The sequence below is a fragment of the Euphorbia lathyris genome, chromosome 7 (assembly GCF_963576675.1).
Source record: "Euphorbia lathyris chromosome 7, ddEupLath1.1, whole genome shotgun sequence".
NCBI lineage: Eukaryota > Viridiplantae > Streptophyta > Magnoliopsida > Malpighiales > Euphorbiaceae > Euphorbia > Euphorbia lathyris.
Window position 1 is genome coordinate 76413204 of NC_088916.1, and position 22224 is coordinate 76435427.

The window sequence follows — 22224 nt, forward strand, 5'->3', positions numbered from 1 at the left end:
GGGGGGAGGGGGGGAGGACATCTGTTTCGGACTCATTTTACCCCTTATATCGATTCGCTCCAAAAAGGCCCATTAGGAAAGCATGGCCAAGACTCAAACATTTAAAGTCACTTCATCGCCAAACCCCTGACAGAATGGTACTTTCACAATCACTCACACCTATAAAAAAAAGAGATAACTCTCTCTCACTCTTCATTATGAGCTCATCATAGAGTTTCCTTTTATATCCACACCATATTGACTTTAATATCAAAGTTTACATCGGGACTCATCCCAATACAGATCAACATTCTCAAGAGAAGTCAAACATCGAGAAATTGGACCAAACTCAACATCTACTGTTTGGAATAAGAAAATAAAAACATGAGAATACTAAATGATTTTTTTTTTATTAAGACATGAGAATACACTTATTTATTTATTTTTCTTTACTGTAAAATCATGTTTTCAATTAAAATGGTTTTCTTCATGTGAAATTTATTTAATAGTTTTTGTTTTTTGGCGACAAAGATGGCAAACCAAAATCCACTTTGACACCCAATAGAAATTGCATTCCTCACTTGGCCATTCGTACGTGGACTAATCTCAGCATGCACTTTTGGGAGCTATCAATACTTATCCAATTTTTTTTATGGTTTATTACATTAGGACCCCTTCAATTTGTACCAAGAAAACAATTGACCCTATAAACTTATAGAATATTTCGTTAGCTCTGTAAACTTGTTTAAAGTGATATCAATAACTCCTAATCTACTTAGCATAGTAAGACACAATTTTGACGAATTAAAATATATATCAGTTTAAACAAGTTCATTTTGAGATTTTACCCAAATTATAATTGATTGAGAGTTTTATTTGACAAATTGAAAGATGATAAGTTTAATAAATAAAAATAATTGAAAAACTCAAGGGCCTTAGGATATATTTTCCATATCCATATCCATATCAATCTCCAGTAAAAAAAATCTGTCATAAAAACAGTGATATATTTTTTCCGACAAAATTGCAAATATAATATGCAGTTTTAATTAGAAACCACATAAAATAATTTGGGATTAAGTGGCTGAAATGCGTTCATCATAATGATTCTCTAGATCTCTCCTTCAAAAGATTCAATTGGTAAATACAGATCCAATACTGAATTAAAATTACTTTTTAAATTGAGAAATTATATATTGGTTCTTTTTGGTTTCACATTTTTTTTTCCGGATCGGTATTTGGTTGGCAAAATTTTTATTTTTTCAAATTTGGTCGATAACGACTTCAAAATGAAAATTTTCAAAAATTAAATTATATTTTAAGCAACTTTAATTCCTTAACCTTTTAGGTTTGAGATTATTTAGTAGTTTGTTTTTTTATGAGAGGGAAATTTAATATTTAGAGAGAGAAAAAATTCTCAAAATGATGATTTTGAAAAATAAAAAAATGTGGTTCCATAGTAAATATGACATTAAACAACTTTAATTCTTGAAAATTTTCATTTTGAGATTGTTATGAGCCAAATTTGGCAAAGTCAATAAATTAACATTATCATTCATTTTTTCAAATCATAAAATTTTCGCGAATTAAAGTTGTTTAATATCATATTTACTATGGAATCACATTTTTATTTTTCAAAATCATCATTTTTGGAGTTTTCCCTCTTTAAACATTAACTTTTTCTCTCATAAAAAAACATTTAAATGATCTCAAACCTAAAAAGTTGAAGAATTAAAGTTATTTAAATTATCATTTAATTCTTGAAGTTTTTTATTCGAGGTCGTTATCGTAAATTTGGCAAAGTCAACAAAAAAATGAAATTTCTGCAAACCACAAAATTCGGTTTGTAACAAAACAATTACGAATACCGATCTACAAAAACGTGAAACCATATACCATTTATTTGAAATTAACCATTTTATTTATTATTCTATTTGGATTTTGCTTAAAGAAATTGTTTACCGGTCGGGCAGCATCTTATACACACTACTTCAAATCAAAGCTATGAAGAGAATATATTAGATTAGTTTGGTGCATCACATTTCATATCACAAACATGTGACTCACGTTTCATGAGTATAAATTTTTACAACTCAACCCAAAAACTACACATATTGTAGGAAATTCTTAGGATATTCCGGAAATAATAAACCCGATGAATCAATTAATGTCACATCTATACATTTATTTATTTTTATATAAGTTATCTTTCATGTAATTATATATTGTATGCAAAATGATTTTCATTACTCAAATGTACTATTTTTAAGAGTATACTAAAATTTATAATGATGCCTCAATTAACTGAATGATCAACTAAACAATGGAGCCATCAGAAAGAATTAAAGCTTTGAAATAAGAGATAATAAATGAACGTTAATCCGTAAAGACACAGAGATGGAAACTTCTACGGAAGATATGAGAAGAGAGTTCCAAGAAATGGGCCAAGGGGATTATTTCATCGTGCCAAAAAGACCTATTAATTTGTTAAACTAAGAGATACATCGCCAATTTTTTCTCAAATATGTCTCAAAGCTTGTAAACCCTAACTCTTAAAATTTCATTTTGAAGTTATTGGTAATGAAATTCTTAGTGATGAGTTGCATGTTTTTATGAATAAGGAGAAGGAATTCTAATTTACGGAGAAATGGGTTGCATTGATTTTGTACGCGGTGAGATTAGAGAAACCTATGTTGGAAATAATGCCACCTATGTTTGACAAAATACTATTATAACTAATTTCACTAGTATGCTTAAAGAGGATATACATATAGATCTTGAGGGAGGGAAGCGTGAAACTAGATTTGATCTTTGTCATCGTGAAAAGAACAAAATACGTAGATGTGGAAAGTTATGGTGATGTGAGAGATGTTGGAGGATAAAATTTGTTAGGGAAGAGAACGTTAAATAGGTAGAAGGACTTGAAACAATGAATAATCAATGTGAGCTACGAAGAGAAATTTAAGTTGGAATGGACCACTTTAATGGATGTAAAGGGAAGTTTAAACCTACTCCTTTAGAGCATTTACTATGTTTTGTAAAGTACAATGATGAGAAGGAATCTATAGGTTTAGAGAAAAAACAACAAACAAGAGTTAGAAGGACGTGGTGTGACTGATGAGTTTACGCGTAAAGGGAGTAATAGCTTGTGAAAAGTGAGATTGGGTTCGAGATGGAGAAAGCGAGTTTAAGAGTGGAGTTTTAGTTATTTGGTTAAGGTAAACGCAAACGTGGAGGTGGGGCATCAAAAGTATTATTGTAAAGATAAGAAGGAGTGGTTGGTACGTGCTGACTTCATTTGACGTTGGTGATGAATGGAAGGAGAATTGTAAGTTTGACTTATTATTATTATGAGGGTACGAGCTTTAGCTGAAGAAAGAAAAGAAACTTGAGGTCGAGTTTTCTTGAAGAATATGGCATGATACAAAACATTTTTCACCTAATTGAAGAGAAGAGAAACGATAACGAACGTATCTTTGAAAAAAGGGAGAAATTTTGGAAACATGATAATGATTGAAAATATCGAGTCATCAATTATAATTGTATAAATTAAATCTCTGGTGACTAAGAAAGTCTACTTTAAACATAAAACTTTTTTTATATTTTTAATAGATTGAAATCAGTTTGTTTTTATGTTTGATAGAGCAATTGTAAACACTTTATTCTAAATTATAAAAAATACAATTTTAAATACAGATGAAATGAATAGTGCTCGTTATATGTTCACACACATCTAACTAATTTAGCATGAAGTTTAATGTGTACGATGACCCCAGGCATAGGCAAGGTCATCCCAAGTGTCAGGCCAAGCGTAGGCAAGGGCGGTGGCAAGGCTTCGAGGAGGATAGGGCTCGATTAGCCACGAGTGGTGAATAAGACATATCAATGTTCATTGATTGTGTGCTTCAAGTCGGCGTAAGAAACACTATAGGGGGACATGGTTCATCTGACATTGGATCTCCGCTAATCCTTGGGCCAGTTGTCAGAACTGGTTTAAGCGATCCACTCTAGTCCACTAAGGACTAAGAGAGTCGGGCATCCGGTATTTGGGAAGAAAGGCATGGAATTCCTACGAACACTTTGGGCTCTCGAGTTAGCCTATAGTGCGGGTCCTTTGTGAGGCGAGGTTTAACTACAGGGAGTCTCTCCAGAATGAATTACCGGCGGATGAATTGATGGGGTTCTTGATGTTTAAAGGGGGATAGATCCCTTCAATAGGAGTTGGCTGGCCGAGACTCGGGGAAATCTCAGCACCACACGAGGCTTTGACCTGCTCAGACCTGGTCCCGTGACATTTGGTATACGAGTTCAATAGTGATAAATTAAAAAATAAGACCTCAATGCATAAAAATTGAAAGTATGATGAGATTCAATATGTGTTTTCTTTTTCCTATAAAAAAAGTAAATTGATAAGCATCTCATAATTGGCATGATAATGAAGGAAAGAAAAAGAATAAAAAAAGACATTAATTAAATATGTTCCAATGAGATGGGTTTGGTTTTATGTTTGCCATATTATGAATATGAATCCCATTTTTGTAGATATATGGTGTGGATTCCACCATTTATTGGAATCCAATTACGAAAGCACCAACAAATTAATATACTTTTATATATTATTCTCGAATAAAATCCTAATTATGCTTTCATTTTCATTCATTTCACAATTTTATCCTAAAATTGATAATTAATTTTACAAGTCAAGTGAGAAATTTTACAGCACTCCGGGAATAATACATCCGACTAATGAAAATCGTTTTGAATATCACTACATGTGCATGATTGGTGTAAAGAAAAAATAAATATATATGTACCATGAATTAATTAGTCTGTCATGAAGTAATTAGTCAGGAATATTACTCTGAAAGTACCCTAAAATTTTCTGTCAAGTGTATAACAATGTAATTATTTAGTCGCTAGTTACAACTTGTTGTACACGTGTCTAGTGTTGTATAATGAGCGGGAATTTTTAGTTAGGAAATCAGATGGCAGGGGCGGATACCGGGAGGGGCCCGAGGGGGCTCGGGCCTCTCCGGCCGCCAGAACCACCATTACCACGAGTAGTTTCGGCCTTCTATTTCCACAAAATTTGAAACCGTGGTGGTTCCGGCCCTCTGTTTACAAAAAAAAAAATATATTTGGTGCTGAATTAACATACCAAAATTGGTTCAGGTCCTGTTAGGTCATCTCTAACATTTTTTTTTTGCTTCTAAATTCAAAATTCTAATTCGAAATTTCTAAATTTTTTGGAACCACTCAGATTATAACACGTATATATACAAATTTTTTTGAATAAATTCGATTTAGCATAAAAAAAATTTTACACACATATAAAAAAAATTAATGCTAAATTTTTTTATAAGAAAAGATTCTTCATCTCTAAGCTTCTTCATAATTTTTCATAAACCTTATAATTTAATATAATACAAGTCAATTTTTTATTTTATATATCATAATAGCTATAGAAAGAGAGATCCTCGTACTATTAATTAATTACAAAAATGGATCAAATAAATAAATGTTCTTTGAAATTAAGAACTATATATTGATTTTTTTGGAAGAGAGAACTATGTATTGATTGATACTGTAAAATATTTGTGTTGTGTGAAAGCAAAAAAAGCAATGAGCTTTTAGGAATTAGAATAATTTTCCAAATTAAATAAATAAAACATGTGGAAATGATATAATTAATTAATTAATTCAAATAATTAAGGATTAATTAGTAATTACTCAATTTTGATCATTGATTAACCACCACAAAAAAACAATTTTTTGAATCTCTAAAATATAAAAAATATTAATTAATTAATATATATAAAATCTAGTAATAGTAATATTTTGTAAATGATAACCAAATAAGCAAGCATTAGTCTCTAAAATATAAAAATATTCCTGAGTGGGTTTTTAATTAATTTTTTTTTTTTTTACATAAAAATTTCAAGATTTTGATGCTTATAAGAAGGACATTTTTGCTTCTTAGTATCTCATTCACTTAGCATTATTTTCTCCTTCAAATAATATACATTTAGAGAGAAAATATGGAAAACCAAGCATCAAAGCTAAGTGATGTCTTCTACAAGATGAGACCTTATCTACTTATGATTTGCTTGCAATTCGGGTCGGCCGGAAATTACATAATAAGTATGGTAACTCTCAACCACGGCATGAATCGCTATGTCCTGATTGTCTACCGCAATGGGATAGCTGCGCTTGTTCTTGCTCCTTTCGCTTTAATATTCGAAAGGTTTTGGTCTTATCCATACACTATATATATTATATATTTATTCTTTATTAAATTACACCATGTATAGTTAGTAGATATTTCGGTTACGAGTAGCTTTAGCGACAAATGTTTACTTGTTACGAAAAGAGCACTTCTAGCGACAAGTGTTTGCAAACCCTTATAATGCTATTATTCCATAGGCACCCCTCCCCTTGGTGGAGGGAAGGGGTGCACGACTGGTCCATTGCATCTTCACTCATCAGAATCCTCTTTAAAAGGGTTGGTTCCAATCGACGAAAGAGCGGTTGTAGGAGTTCCAGTTACACTCACAAACCTTCTTCCCTAGCTTTGCCGCTACTTGATGATTATGTATAGAATCTAATCACCAGCCAATTTACGATAGGTTTTACCTCCGCAATTAATAGTTTTCAGCGACAATATTTGTTAAACCTCGTAATGCTATTGTAGCCGTAGATAAGGAATTGTCGAGTTTTGTTGTTAGGCGACACAACAATAATTTGTCGGGGATTTTATTTTTTGTGGATTAATTTATAGAAATAGAAATTTGATTATTTTTTTCTTCTATTGCAGGAAAACAAGGCCAAAGATAACATTGCCAATTTTCTTTCAAATAATGGCACTTGGTTTTCTAGAGTAAGAATTATCCATTTATATAATAGTCATTAATTTTAAATTAATATTATGAAATATTTAATTTATTTTTTTTAATATTCTATTAATTATATTATAAATATTACTTGAAAAAATAGGCCAGTTTTGGACCAAGGTTTTAGTTACTTGGGGATGCAATACACGACAACCGCGTATACTTCTGCCATCATGAATGCCGTTCCTTCCGTCACCTTTGTAATCGCAGTCATTCTTCGGTAAGACTTCGTACCTTTCCGTCGCTAATTATTATTTTAAGAAACCCAAATTTAAATTTAAATTTTTTATTTTTTTATCGTATTTTGATTTTCGTTAAAAAAAATAGTTATAAATAATTACTTTCTAAGCAAATACTTTATATCTACTTTTTCGAGTAAAACATATTTTCATATCCATTATTTTACTAAAAAAATACATATTTTTAATATCTCAGATATTTATTTTTGATACATAGTTTCAAATCGCGATATATATTTAAAATTTATGCGGTTTTTTTAAAACGAACAGGTTGGAACACATAAGGATTAAAGAGATAAGAAGCATAGCGAAAGTAGTTGGAACAATGGTAACATTTGGAGGAGCACTTCTAATGGCACTATACAAAGGCCCTCTCCTTAATTTGTTTAAATCAGCCGCTTCTCAACACGAAAATGCTGCCGATTCTGCCGCTAAACATTATGTTTCCGGCACTCTCCTAATCCTCCTGGGTTGTGTCGCCTGGTCCGCCTTTTATGTACTACAGGTAAATAAATACTTCTCCAATTTGACTTAAAAAAGCGGGTCTGGGGGGCTCATTTGCAACACCCCCAAACCCTAAAGCCCGTCTGGAACCACCCGTTTCAGGGTTAAATTCCAGTGGTTGGGGGTGCAACGGACTCCAGTGCACCCCTTGTTCCGCCACTAATATAAATACAATAAAAATGATATTGTCTATGTGAATAATGCAGTCAATAACGTTGAAGAAGTATCCGGCGGAGCTCTCCCTCTCCACGTTGATATGTTTGTCCGGCACAATTCAGAGTTCCGCGGTGGCGCTGGCGGTTGTCCACCACCCAAGTGCTTGGGCTGTTGGCTGGGATTCTAGGCTTCTTGCTCCTGTTTACACTGTAAGATTAATTAATTAATTAATTAAGTATTAATTATTGTTAATTAAATTAATAAATAATGATTAGTTGGCTAATTTTTTTTTTTTTTTTATATTTCAGGGTGTTGTTACTTCTGGAATAACTTATTATGTGCAAAGCATAGTGATGAAATCAAGAGGTCCAGTTTTTGTGACAGCTTTTAATCCTCTGTGTATGATCATTGTTGCTATTCTTGGCTCCATTATTTTGGCTGAGAAGATTTATCTTGGAAGGTAATTAATTTTAATTATAATTAACCATTTTAATTATTTGAATTATTTTAATTAGTGAAATCGATTCATCGGTTGGAAACAGTCAGTGACGAATACAAGACTGTTATTCTAGCGGAGCAATTTTACACATGAATATATAAAAAAATTCATGCTATCTTGCATCCCACACCCCAATCTTTCGATAATAGGGAGGCTAAACCACCCTTGATAGGAGTGATTCCAGTAAAAGGGGCTAAGACCCTTCCATAGCGGAGCAGTTTTACAGATGAATATATATATATAAAAAATTGACACTATCTTACACCCTGGACCCCAATCTTCCCATAATAGGGAGGCCGAAACCACCCCTGATAGGAGTGATTACAGTGAACAGAGGGACTAAGGCTCTGTTCTTTATCGCTGAAAAAAACTGAACTGAACTGAACTGAATTGAACTGAACTGAACTGAACTGAACTGAATACTGCTGAATACTGAACTGAATTTAACTGAATACTACTGAATACTGAACTTAACTGAATGCTACTGAACTTAACTGAATGCTACCGAACTTAACCGAACTTAACAATAATGGACATTAATGAACTTATAATAATAATAATGGTTCTAATAAATTTAATAATATCAATAATAAATAAATATTGGACATTAATGAACTTATAATAATAATAATGGTTCTAATAAATTTAATAATATCAATAATAAATAAATATATTATTAAAGATAAAACTAAATTGAATATCAAATAAAAGCCCGGGATGATAAAATCTTAGCTCGATAAACGCCTATGAAATTAAATAAAAATAAGTCTAATTTAAATTAAAAATACAAATTACATACAAACACAAATTTATATATAATTTAAAGCCTATGAAATTAAATACAAATCTTCATATGAATACAAACTCTTAACTTCTTATTTTAATTAAGGGTTAAAGTGCAAAAATAACGTTTTGGGTCAGAAGTAATTTTACCTCTAACGTCTAAAATTGTGGAATTTTATCCCTAACATTGATAAATTGGATAAATTTGAGAAATAATTCATAATATGGATGCAATTCCTAATTTTTAAATATGGATGCATACTTTAGTTTTATTTTTTTTATTAAACCATATATACTTTAATAAACTATCATTTCTTGACTTTTATCTAATTTATAGATAATGATAAACTATAAATAATAATAATAAAAATAATGATAAATTATAGATAAATAATAATAATAATAATAAATTATATATAAATAATTATAATATAATAAATAATGATAAATTACTGAATACTGAAACTGAATGCTGAAACTGAATGCTGAACTGAACTGAACTGAATTGAACTGAACTGAACTGAATTGAATTGAACTGAACTGAACTGATTGTTACTGAAATTAAGTGATAAAGAACAGGGCCTAAGGCACCTCCATAGCGGAGCAATTTTACACATGAATATATATATAAAAAAATCACACTATCTTACACCCCGAACCCCAATCTTTCGATTATAGGAGGTTGCAACCATCCCTGATAGGAGTGATTCCAGTGAATGGAGGGGCTAAGGCACCTCCATAGCGGAGCAATTTTACACATAAATATATATATATAAAATCACAATAGGTTACACCTTGGACCCCAATCTTCCGATAATAGGGAGTCTGAAACCATCCCTGATAGGAGTGATTCCAGCGAACGGAGGGGCTAACGCGCCTCCATACAGTGGTAGAGCCTAGAAAGAGGATCTCGGGTGGAATTGTATCAGAAACCATTCCTGATAGGAGTGATTCCAGTGAACGGAGGGGTTAAGACACACCCCTGAGACAGTGGTAGAGCCTAGAAAGAGGGTCTGGGTGGAATTGCAGAACCCTCCAAACCCTTTTTCCAGGTGGAGGGTTGTGTGGAACCACCTTTCCCAAGTTGGATTCAGGTGTTTGGGAGTGCAATGGATTCCCCCTGCACCTCTCTCCTCCGCCACTGATTGGAAACTTGTCAAACACTTTTTAAGCGACTCATCTTTGGATTAATTATACTTATGATCCTCCAACTATAAAAAAAAATAGAGCAGACGAGCAACTTTGGTTTCATTTATGATCCTTTTGTCCGGATATCAGCAAACACATTTGTCAGAGATGCCACATGGATAACAGAACATCAAAAAACTTCTATGTTATATATAATCCACATGGCGAGATTTTGATGACATGTTATCGACGTGACATCTTCAGCAAACATACTTGTTGGTTTTCAAACCCAATGACCATCCGCGATATTTTTGCTCTATTTCTTAGACGAACATGGATATAACTCCTCATTTCTCAATTAAAGTTTGTTGGGACTTGAACTCGATATCTCTAACTTAACCGAATTGATTTTGCAGTGTGATTGGAGGGTGTATAATAGCAGTTGGGCTATATGCTGTTGTGTGGGGAAAAGGAAAAGATTATTCAGGGGAAGATTCAGGCATTAATGAAAAGGAAGCAGCTCAGGAATTACCAATTACAACAACTAATGCTAATAAATTAATTAACTCTGGAATTAGCAGTGATGGAAAGTAATTAATTAACTGTTAATTAATTGACTCATTATGGAATGTATGTCTACCCTTTTTTGCAATCTATATTTTGAGTTCTATTTCCTATATAAATACTGCCTTTTTAATTTTAATTTCACATAGTGCGCCCTCGATTTTTATGACTGTAATTGAGCCGAGTCGAGTTTTGATCTACTCATGCTTGCTCGTCATAACATTGACGAGCTTGAGTTTGAGCTTGAGCTCAACATCTTATTCGTGAGCTGCTTTTAAGTTTGCTCACGAGCATGTTCATGAATATCATAATCAAGCTTGTTCATGAACCGATCATCGAGCCGGCTAGCGAGTTTTCGACCCGACTTTCGTTGTGCTCAAACTCGGTTCGTCTATAAATCAAGTCGGCCATGATCGAGTTTTTATCGAGCTAAACACTGATTCGCTTATAAGCGGCTCGGATCATTTACAACCCTACCTGGATCAATAATAATTGCACACATTGAGCCTAGACATGTTCATGGGTCGGGCTCTGACCGGGTCCAGTGGGCTTTTGTCTAAAAATGTTGAACCCAAGTCCAGCCAGTTCGATGTTAATTTAGGCGGGCTTGGGCCCAAAAATCAAATCTCAAGTACAGTCCATATAAGTCCACCTAAATATATGTCTAATTTTTAATAATAATAAATTAAATTTATACTTAAAAATAAATACTAATATATAAATATATAAATTTATTAGTTCATATTAATAGACGGTCCGGACCTAACTATTTTTATAAATCTCAAGCCCGTCCAAAAAAGAGACGGGCTGGGTCTACACGGCCAGACGGATAGCCAGACCCGTGAACATATCTAATTGAGCCTTTGGTAATTAGAAAAATTAATTTTGAATATAAAACTCGATTATAAAATATTATTCATTTAAACTTCCAATTTTATATTTTTAACAATCTGAAAGTGGTTTTTTTTATGCTTGATTTCGCTTTAAAGAAATTATAAAAAATTTATTTCGAATTGTAAAAAATATAATTCCAGACGCAGATAAAATAAATGGAGTATGATTCACTGAATTATATGTTAACGGCTAACTGATTTAGTGAGCAAAAATTTAATATGTACTATTACAATTAATTGAGGTTTCAATGTGTAAAATTGAAAGATTAGGGTTCGACCAACAATGATTTTAACATAATTGAGGCTTAAATATGTTATTTTCATTCAATAATTTGGTAATGACTAATGATTTTAACATAATTGTGCATTAGTGGCCTTAAAAAGTGCAGGGCTCAAATAAAATTATTTTGCTATTATATTTGCCAAATTAAAGGTTTAGTTCACAGGGCACTCATATTATTTAAAAGCAAACTGTTATTATTATTATTATTATTATTATTATTATTATTATTATTTAAAAAATGTGCATTTTTTGGTTAACAAAATGTCAATAAAAGGTGGCAGTTCTTGCTAGTTCTGGACACAATTAGTTAATAATGGGTAAGAATTAAAGTTAATTATTTTCAGTTTGATTCAATTTAGGAGAAAAGAAATTGTGATTATCAATTTATTAATAAATATATTCACGGGTTTAGGTATCTATCGGTATGTTGACACTCGTGTCCAATGGGTTGGGCTTGAATTGATAGGGTCAAATACATGAATATCATAATGAAATACAAAATTACAACTAAGTCATATCATTAAACTTAATTCTTAATATGTCATTATTTTCTATATTTTATGATTTTATATCCTAATTTAAAAATTCTAGACTCCAATTCATAAATCATAAACCCTGTAAAATATATTCTAGACTTCTAATTTATAAATTATAATCCTTAAAATATATTAAAAGTGTTGATTTTACTAGTTTGATATAATCCAAAATTATGACTTGACATAGTTGTAAATAGTTATTAAAACATGAATTTCTGTGTAATTTTCCCAAATTGGTATCAGGTTCAGCCCCATCCAAACCTGCCAAAAGTCACTTATTTTTATGACTAATGTGAGATGTATAAAAATAGGGCAAACCGGTCAGATCCGGTAGACCTTATTAATATTAATTATATTTATATTTATATTTTTTATATATTAAATATTTATTTTAAAAAATATATATTCTTTTTTAAGTGCACTTATTTAGATTGAATTTGAGATTTGATTTTTATACCCAAACCTAGCCCGTCTATATAAACAATGGGCTGGACTTACTAGGGTTAGGCTAAATATTTTTAAGCAAAAGCCTGTTGAGTTTGACCCGAGCCTAGTCCATCTAATCCATGAATATATCTATTTATAAGTAGATAAATGTTGTTCTTTTTGTAAAAAAAAAAGTGTTTTAAGTAGTTAGAATTTTATTTTTTTTAATGGTGTTAGTCTTCAATACCGTAACACATTGACTTGCTGACTTTTCAAACATGACATAATGAAATATTCACTTTTGATGGTGAAGAATGCTGATGATTTGACAAATGATGTTAGTTAAAAAAATTCGCTAATTTTGTATAGTACATGATGTCTTGTGAAAAAAAAAAACAAGTTCTTTATTTAGAGAGAAGGATCTAACAACAATTTTAAATATTCATGTCATTTTCGAATTAGCATGTCAACTCTAACTCAATCCAAAAATTTATATGTCGTGTCAACCAAAAAATGACATATTACCTAAGTTAAATCCAAACTCCAAAATTGTGTATCGATTTCGTGTCGTGTATACTTTTGGGACCTTTAAATAGAATCAAATTCAAATCCCTTTGCCACCAAAACACCCCACACAGACTTTCAATTTTGCCAAAGACTTTCATGGAACGGTTCCCATTAAGGGGAACCCTCATGTACTTAGGTCAGAGACACATGTATCGTGGATGACTTCTACCGAAGCCAGACTCCTAATAGAAGAAGGAAACCTAATACAAGGGAGACTCCTAGAAGAAGAAGGGTTTGGTACATCCTTATAAATAGACAGGTGTGGTCACACCAAAGGTTACGTTAACACTACTATCACCCGACCAGTCCTTACTCCTCAAACTCTTCCAACACCTACTAACTTAGCCATCAGAGCGGGTTCAACAGACTCCAGCCTCTTTCTAACCACTTGTTCTGTTTTACAGGTGAAACATCGGAAGACTCGAAAGGAGCTTTAGGCACTCAATAGCAAGTTCATATACTCGATTATTAATATGATGTGACATTAAATTATTGACTTAGCATATAAATTCGTGTTACACTCGGTATATAATAAAATTTCTCCTTTTAATTAGTCTAGTATTAAAATTTGATGTACTAAATAATTATTTAGATATACAACTAATCAATTAAGTTAATAAACAGTAAACACTCATTTGGTTGTACTTCTTAATTTGAGTAGGCAGTAATGCTCATATGAACTCTGATGACCTGTTAGATCTAGGTTGATTAAATTTAAGCCTTAAAATGTTTTGAATCTCCACCCTAAATTAATCAACCTAAATCTAACGATAAATAACCAAATTCATTTGATCATTGACGTCCATGTGAGTACTAGTGATTGAGTACATATAGAATAAGTTTGGCAAGACAAATCAGTTGTTGGTTGGGCAACCAAAAAAAATTCCAAAGCCAAATAATATTTATTCCTATTACACCTATTCGGGAATAAGAATCCTACTATAATAAGGATATCATTTATAGTATCTTGAAATCTTATTTATCACATCTATTGGGTAAATTACATTCATAGCCACTTAGTTTTTCTTTTACTAGCATTATAATTAAATTTAACATAAAAAAATCACTTAATTTTATTTTTACTAACATTATGGTTCATGAATGTTTCACTACTATAATAATAGATAACTTTAATTCTTATTTTTTTTATTTTAATGTCATTTAGGTATTGTATCGTTAGAAAAGAGAACGTGATTATTTAGAGAGAAAAAACTCTGAAAATTGTGATTTGAAGAATAAAAAATATGATTCTAAAAAACTGTAATTTTTGGATTTTCCCATTTTAAGGTCATCAATAGTTATTTCGATGTTGTTTACTTTCATAAGAGATCATAATGTTATAGTAAAAATAAAGTTGATTGACTTTGACATAAATGTAATTTAACCGAGTATCTTAAGTGTGAGTCAATCATCCCCCTTGAAAGTAATTACATTCAAGTTTAAGATAGGAGTAGTGTAACGACTGGTCCTGAGGGTGGCGCCAAGTTAGAAGGTCTAAGTAAAGAGTGTCCTTAAAGGATGGTGATTGAGGTAGGAATAAATTGAACCCCAAATCTGAAATGAGAGGGAGTGACTAGACTGTATTGGTACAATGTGTTTCCAAACACGTTTTAAAGCTTTGAACCCAAAAAATGAGACTTAGACCAAGGCGGACAATAACTACACGATTTTTGGACAGATTGTTATAATGGGTATGAGAGCACAAATTAAATTTACAATGTGTTGGACAAAACAATATTGATGTTAGTGGGCCTATAATGACCTAGTCCTGATGGAGTGGCACCAGGGTGGAAGCATTGAGCAATGAATATCAGTAAAGGATGACGATCGGGCAAGAATGAGTTAAATCTCACATCGAAAAATGATGAATAAGTGAGTGAACTATTTTAGTAAGCTGTATTTCCAATATATGTACATGCATTTTAAAGTTGTGAGGTCCAAGTAATGTTACTTGGACCAAAACAGAAAAATATTTATATAGTATTAGGTCAGGCTGCTACAAATGCAGAGTCTTCTAGGCCAATTTTGGATCCTTTGAGATGTCCAATTCTGCAAACTTCACGCTCTAAATGTCTAGCCTTATACATGAAAGATGGTGTATTAAGTATTCTAGTCGAAGTTTAAGAACAATCTCTACTACTCGCTCTAGATCGTATTTGACTTAAATATCAGTGTGCAGATGGTAGCTAGTAGTTACTGAACACCTTTCTCTTATGAAAGAACTAATCTAATCAAAAAATTTAAGCTGATAGTTAATGTCAATAAATAATTTTTATTATTATATCGGACACACTCCTCACATGAATGCTTTCTAGGCTTGAAAAAATAGAACGTGAACAAAATAAAACCATCCAATCATGTGTTAACATTTAATCAATAAATGGAATCGACAGGATTCGAACCTTCAACTACTTGGCAAAAAATTGGCAAGAGAATGCTTGCTCCAATACACGCTTATGGTGTGACCCTTCCTTAGACTCTCGTTTAACGGGGACATGTAGCACACCGAACCACTTTTTTATTTGGGAAGTTTCATCATGAGCTTCCATAGGGGAAAGCATAAACATATGCATAAATGTCAACCCTGATTTGATTTAACATTTCAAGGGGACCTCACCTTAACCTCATCTTGTGTCCTAAGAATATATACATGTATTTTGTATATAGACTATAGTAGCCAATTTCATCTAATCAAAATCAATTACTTAAATTTGATTTAAATCAGATTTTTTTTTTCAAATTTTGTTAGATATTAGAACTTATAGTTCATGTCATGGAAAAGGAAGAGGGAATAGGCATCTTTAAATTATATTGTATGTATGAGGATAAAAAGAAAATTCAAAATCATATATCTTTTCAATTGGAAAATCAATTGATAATACAAACTCTTATGATAAAATTAGCTACTAGTGGATATGGAGTGTAGAAAAAGAAAATAAAAAGAGAACATAAGTAAGAATAATAAATTTTGTCACTTCTTCTAGGATTGGGGTGTCAATCTAATTGGAATGCTCGTTATCGGATAAATGCTTCGTTCATGTTTCTATTAAAAAAATAATTTCTCTTTTATAGGAAAATGTTAGGGATATCGGACCTTTGAGAACCTCATACATTTTGCAACACGTAATGCAAAATACATCTTTTAAGACATACCTTGTAAATTGTACGGATTCCTTAAAAGATTATGATATCCTAAAAGTCCCTCTCCTTTCGAAAAGTAGCCTCTTGTATTCAATGTTATAGATTATAAGTAAAGACTTTATTTTACTTTTGTATCGCTGAGCGGCTACTGGTAGTATTTGAGCCCAATTGGTATATATATATGTGTGTGTGTGTGGGGTGGGGGGGGCATGCTAAAGTAATTCGCTCGTAATAGAATGGACCGGATATAGTTGAAATGGGTTAATGAGTTATTAAGTTAATCCTAAAAAGGCCTAACTATACAAACATAATATATTATAACCCTAATATACACAATATAAGTGAGATCTAACCCCTAATAGAATATTATAGTGAGAAAAGAAAAAGTTGCTCCTATCATATCCTTTCCCTGCTTCGATCGCTGCATCCCTCTCACTCGGTCTCAAATGTTTTATCTTAGTTCGTGAATCATCGTATCTTCTCCCAATTAAGCTTAGTGTAGTTGATTTGTGACTGATAATACGCGATCTTGGTTTTTGTTCGTCCACTGCAATCATTACAACAGGTTTTTGCGCTTGAACAGGTAACACAAGAACTCGATTCTATTCGGTATTATATTTGTTATAATCTCGTCATTGGTATCACAACCATAGATTGCGAATTCTATCTATTTTGATCTGTGTTTGAGACTAAAGTGTGTTTTTTATGCATGAAAAGTTGTAAATATGTCAATTTTATTTTTATGTGCATAAAATGTGTTTTAGGATTTGTTTTGGGACTGTTTTAGAAAACGACATTGAAATCGCGTGAATACAATGTATTTTGCATTTCGGACTATATATATATATATATATATATATATATATATATATATATATATATATATATATATATTCTACGATTTTAGCCTTTCCAGAGGGTATATGTTGTGAGCTGTTAAATACCGCCATAAAATTCCTTTTCACCGCCACTTTTGGACTTTTTTGCCCTTCTCATAATTTTGATCAAAAACTGAAAATTCTCTCTCCAAAATCATAAACCCGAACAACAATAATTGAAATTATGAAAATAATTGATGTTTGATAATCCGAACCCCGAAAATGGATGATTACGAGTCGGAAACATTAAGATTTACATCTTTTTATCAAAGAATTCATGAAAATAATACATTTTTCATGACGATTTTACATTTTTCGTCACAAAAAATAAGAGAATTTTTAATTTTTCGTCATAAAAAATTGAATAATTTAGTATTTTTCGTCACTAAAATTTTTACGATTTTGCATATTTCAAAATTTAGCCTAAACGGATGCGGCATCCGTTCGCCGCATCCGTTCCCACCATGGCTGGAATGGTATGCCGCATCCGTTTAGGCTAAATTTTGAATTTTCTCTCAACAAAAATTTCCCCCAATTGTAACAAAAAATTTATGCCAAGGCAAAATGGTCCAATGGGTGCGGTGATAAGAAATTTGGATGCGGTATATAACAGTACCCTATATGTTTCACAAACCTGAACTTTTATTCACTGTTATGGATAAATTGACCATACTAAAATGACTGGAGACCACACTAACCCTAGACTGGAAAAGAAATTCAAACCCAGAAAATGTCAAGAAGGCGACGTGTGACCCACATGTGCCATTGATGGGCGCAATATGATTGACTGACGTGTCCCACCACATGTCTCACGTCGGTTGGAGACATTATACTCGAATGAGTGTATAACACTAGAACTCTTGAATGTATGTCGGCCACACAAACTATTTGTGAGTATGAATGAAAACAGGAGACAGGAGAAGGAGGAATATATTATGTTACGTGCGAGTGAGAGATGCAGGAATATTTGACATGAGTCAATAATTAGCCCGTAATAGAAATGGGCTAGATGCAGTTAGGATGGGCTAACAGGTTATTAAGTTAACCCTAACTAACCTAGCAATATAAGCATAGTTATATCCTAACCCTAATACATGCAAGCAACACAAGTAAGATCTAACCCTAACAAAACATTATAGTGAGAGAAACAAAAGTTGCTCATCCTCACGTGGATGTCACCCCCTCTCTTCTTCTTAACTGTTCGTTCTTAGTCCATGGATGACCGTATATTCCTCCGATTAACCTCGACATAATCGATTTATGGTCGGTAATACACGATCGTAGTTTTCATTATTCCGCTACAATCTTCACAATAAGTTTTTGCGCTTCAAGATGTAACCCGAGAACCTAGTTAATTGATATTATATTCATTATAATCCAATCAATCTATAAAGTAATAATTAATTTACCATGAGTAGTGGATTAATTGTAATTAACTTGTCAATTGAATGAAATTAGTGAAGATATGATGAAGAGATTAAAATGGATCCATAGCCACATATATTAATTATATCTTTAATTAAAATGCTTAACATTTGAGATTGTGGTATTCCACCAACCTATTTTCCTCATTGGAATCCAAATACGAAAGCACAAACTTTATTATCTTTAAATGTGTTTTTTTGTTTTTGTTTTTATTCCTTTCTGCCTAAATATATTATTTCAATTAGTTTTCTTCATTTTTTTTCCAAAATTATTATCCATTTCCTTTTAAAATAAGGATATAAACTAATTACATAATGGCAGTATAGTTGTTATTTGTTAAAGATTTAAGAAAAAGTTTATTATACCATAAAAAAAGAATAAATGTACTTATAATTAATATATTTAAGTGATTGTTCGAATTACTTAAATACGTATAAGAATATTATACTTTTTATTTTAATTTCAATTAAAGAAATTACAATTATCCTAAACTTTTATTCTAATTTTATTTCAAAACAATTTTATTCTAATTAACATATTATGTATTTATAATAGCAAATCCAACTATAATTAGTTAATTTAAATTTTTTAATGTGGATGGATAAATTATAAGATTAATTAATTGAATTATCTATAATAATAGTAATAAAATTATGCTATTTAGAAAGAAGAATATATATGAAAAGACTAAATAATAAGATGGAGAATATATGACATTGGGAATAAGAATATATATTTAGAAACTAACATTAGAATTAATTAATTTGGAAAGTAATGGGAGATTGAATTACATACATCTGTGGTTTTCCACATCTTTGATTAATTAAGTAAAAAAGTTATATGTACCTAATTTAGATATTAATGATCAGGATAACCAATTATCAAAAAATAAAATAAAAAAAATAAAAATTGATCAGGATAACCATGTTGTTGAAGGAATGTTAGTTCGAATTCAACTGTCATTTCTTGTTTTAAGAATAAAAACTAAGCTTAATACATCATCTCCAAAAAAACTTGATTGTAACCTGAACTTTCAAAGTGTCTTGATAGTTCACTCAACTTGCATAAAATGTTCAGCTAACCTCCTAAACTTGCACAAAATGTAATCAATTGATCACTCGGTTGCAAAAAAAAAAGTAAGTTAAATGCGGAAGATGTATTATACGTGTCTAAAAAAAAGTAAAACGACCAAGATCGGGGGTATGCAGTTCTAATATTAGAGAAGATAAATTTTATAGATGAGCAAGTAATAACTTCATTTTTAATCTATTTTTGAATTATGTAATAATATTCTAAGAAGCGCGGAATACATCTTCTGTAATTAACTTACTTTTTTTGCAACTAAGTGATCAATTGATTACATTTTACGCAAGTTCAATATGCTAACTAAACATTTTATGCAAGTTGAGGGGGCTATCAAGATACTTTGAAAGTTCAGGGAGCCAATCAAATTTTTTAGACAAGTTCAGAGAGAAAATGATGTATTAAGCCTAAAAACTTAAAAAAAAAAAAAATCTTGTTACTTCTTGCAAAACAATTCCTTTACTAATTAAAAAAACAAGAAGTAATAATTATTCCTGTGAACTTTAAGGATCAAGCCCCCAATCCATATTAAACCCTAATCATTGATTATATTATGGATTTCGCCCTTTAACTTTTTCGTCAAGTTTTGGCCAACATGCATCATTAGGGCGATTTGGCTTATTGATGTGGACAAATAAAAATAAGAGTTTATTGACTAGGATAGATAGAGAGTAAAAAGTAATAAGAAATTACGGAAATTAATTTCCAGTATATTCTTCCAAACTCGGTCTTCTCCTCTCTCATTTTGTGATTTCCAGCCTTAAAATCGCCAAATCGATCTTCTCCTCTCCCAAAATCGACAGAAAAGTTAAATAAGGACCAAATCCATAACAAAATTAATGATCAAAGATTCAATGTCGAAAAATAATTGATCGGGGTTTGATCCTTAAAACAGGTAAAATTCAAGGGCTTAATTATACTTTTTGCCATTAAAATATTAATATTCCATATATGTATAATAATCTTTATTTATATACATATTTAGACCTATTACAACACTTACTAGCAGACTAGAAAATTTCATTTTAACTTTTTCGAAATACTCTTAGTATATATATTATCAGGTAACACCAACTCATTGTGTGCGGAACTATATTTTGTGCGAGGCAAATGCGGAGCGTTATTTGTGCGATTTTTTCTGCGATTTTGGATGCAATTTTCAATGGATTTTCGTATCAAATTCAATGGCAAAGGTCGGAAAAAGATATAAGTTTCAATCTCCTTGCATAAAATAAAGAAATCGCAACATGTTTGGGGTTTGGGGTTTGTTAGGGTTTAGTTTTTCGTATGATTTAATGGCTTATTAGGGCTAGAGTTATGTTTAATAGCATGTTTATTTGGAATGTATTTACGTAATTGAATGTGTTAGAAATCATCTTATTTCAGCAACTCGATAGTTTTGCAGTCATAAAAAACCTTTCGATGACACAAATTGTCACGGTGATACAGTATTCATGGCGATGTTGTATGTTATACATCACATCTTCTTCACTATTGGTCCATCTCATTCGATCGATAACAATATCATCAACCTCACTGACTTTCCAAAGATTTTTGATGAGTTTTCATGATGAGTAGTTGCTTGGGAGGAGACTATTATAGAACCATAAGAAGGGTATAATTGGTTCTTCGATAAAAGAAAAGTTTGAGAATTTCAGTAAAGGGAAGATCGATAGCATTATGCCATATCAACTAATTGGGTTAGCACACACATTCCAGGTATGAGTCATATATATTGTTGAATTTAGATTTGTATCAACATATATTTTAATTGATTTGAACTTTTGTACATGTTTGGATGCTCGAGATATGGACGGCGCCATGCAAATTCTATCTAATTGGAGCAAGTGATATCCTCCCACGCCTGAGGAGATGGATGATGGAAAAAAAAACCCCACATTCAAAGAACTAGTAGAATTGTTCAGTGTAAGTAAAAAAAATGTTGTGTGGATGATGACGAGATAAGCTTCCAATCCATATTATGGCTCTAGATCGTATTTAGCTTTAATTTGAGATCGTCGTGCTTCCATGGTGAATCCCCTTTGGCGGGTGTAACTCTCCCGATCACCGGATACTTACATTCATTTATTCTTATTTCATAAAGGATTTGATGAATTCGAATTGCTTTGAATCCCCCTTCATCTGTGATAATTGTTTTGTCATCTATACTTACAACACAGAGATAGAGGAGGGTTGCTTATTGTTTAACACAACTGCAAAAGAAAGAGGAATTAGATTTCCACGGGGACC

At 31.7% G+C, this 22224-nt stretch overlaps 1 protein-coding gene across 1 annotated transcript; it reads left to right on the forward strand.

Moving 5' to 3' along the window:
* The first annotated feature begins 5973 nt into the window (after nt 1-5973).
* Nucleotides 5974-10848, forward strand: LOC136235854 (WAT1-related protein At4g08290). The gene is made up of 7 exons (XM_066025923.1): nt 5974-6223; nt 6794-6856; nt 6973-7089; nt 7379-7613; nt 7819-7977; nt 8077-8228; nt 10595-10848. Exons 1-7 carry the CDS (start codon nt 6018-6020, stop codon nt 10770-10772), a joined length of 1110 nt encoding a protein of 369 aa, XP_065881995.1. The 5' UTR covers nt 5974-6017; the 3' UTR covers nt 10773-10848.
* Nucleotides 10849-22224: the final 11376 nt, after the last annotated feature.

Excerpts from the sequence above, each read along its gene's own strand:
- LOC136235854 (XM_066025923.1), top strand. The coding sequence starts at position 6,018 with ATGGAAAACCAAGCATCAAAGCTAAGTGATGTCTTCTACAAGATGAGA. Across the intron at positions 6,224-6,793 it reads TTCGCTTTAATATTCGAAAG|GAAAACAAGGCCAAAGATAA; the intron begins GTTTTGGTCTTA and ends CTTCTATTGCAG. Across the intron at positions 7,614-7,818 it reads CCGCCTTTTATGTACTACAG|TCAATAACGTTGAAGAAGTA; the intron begins GTAAATAAATAC and ends TGAATAATGCAG.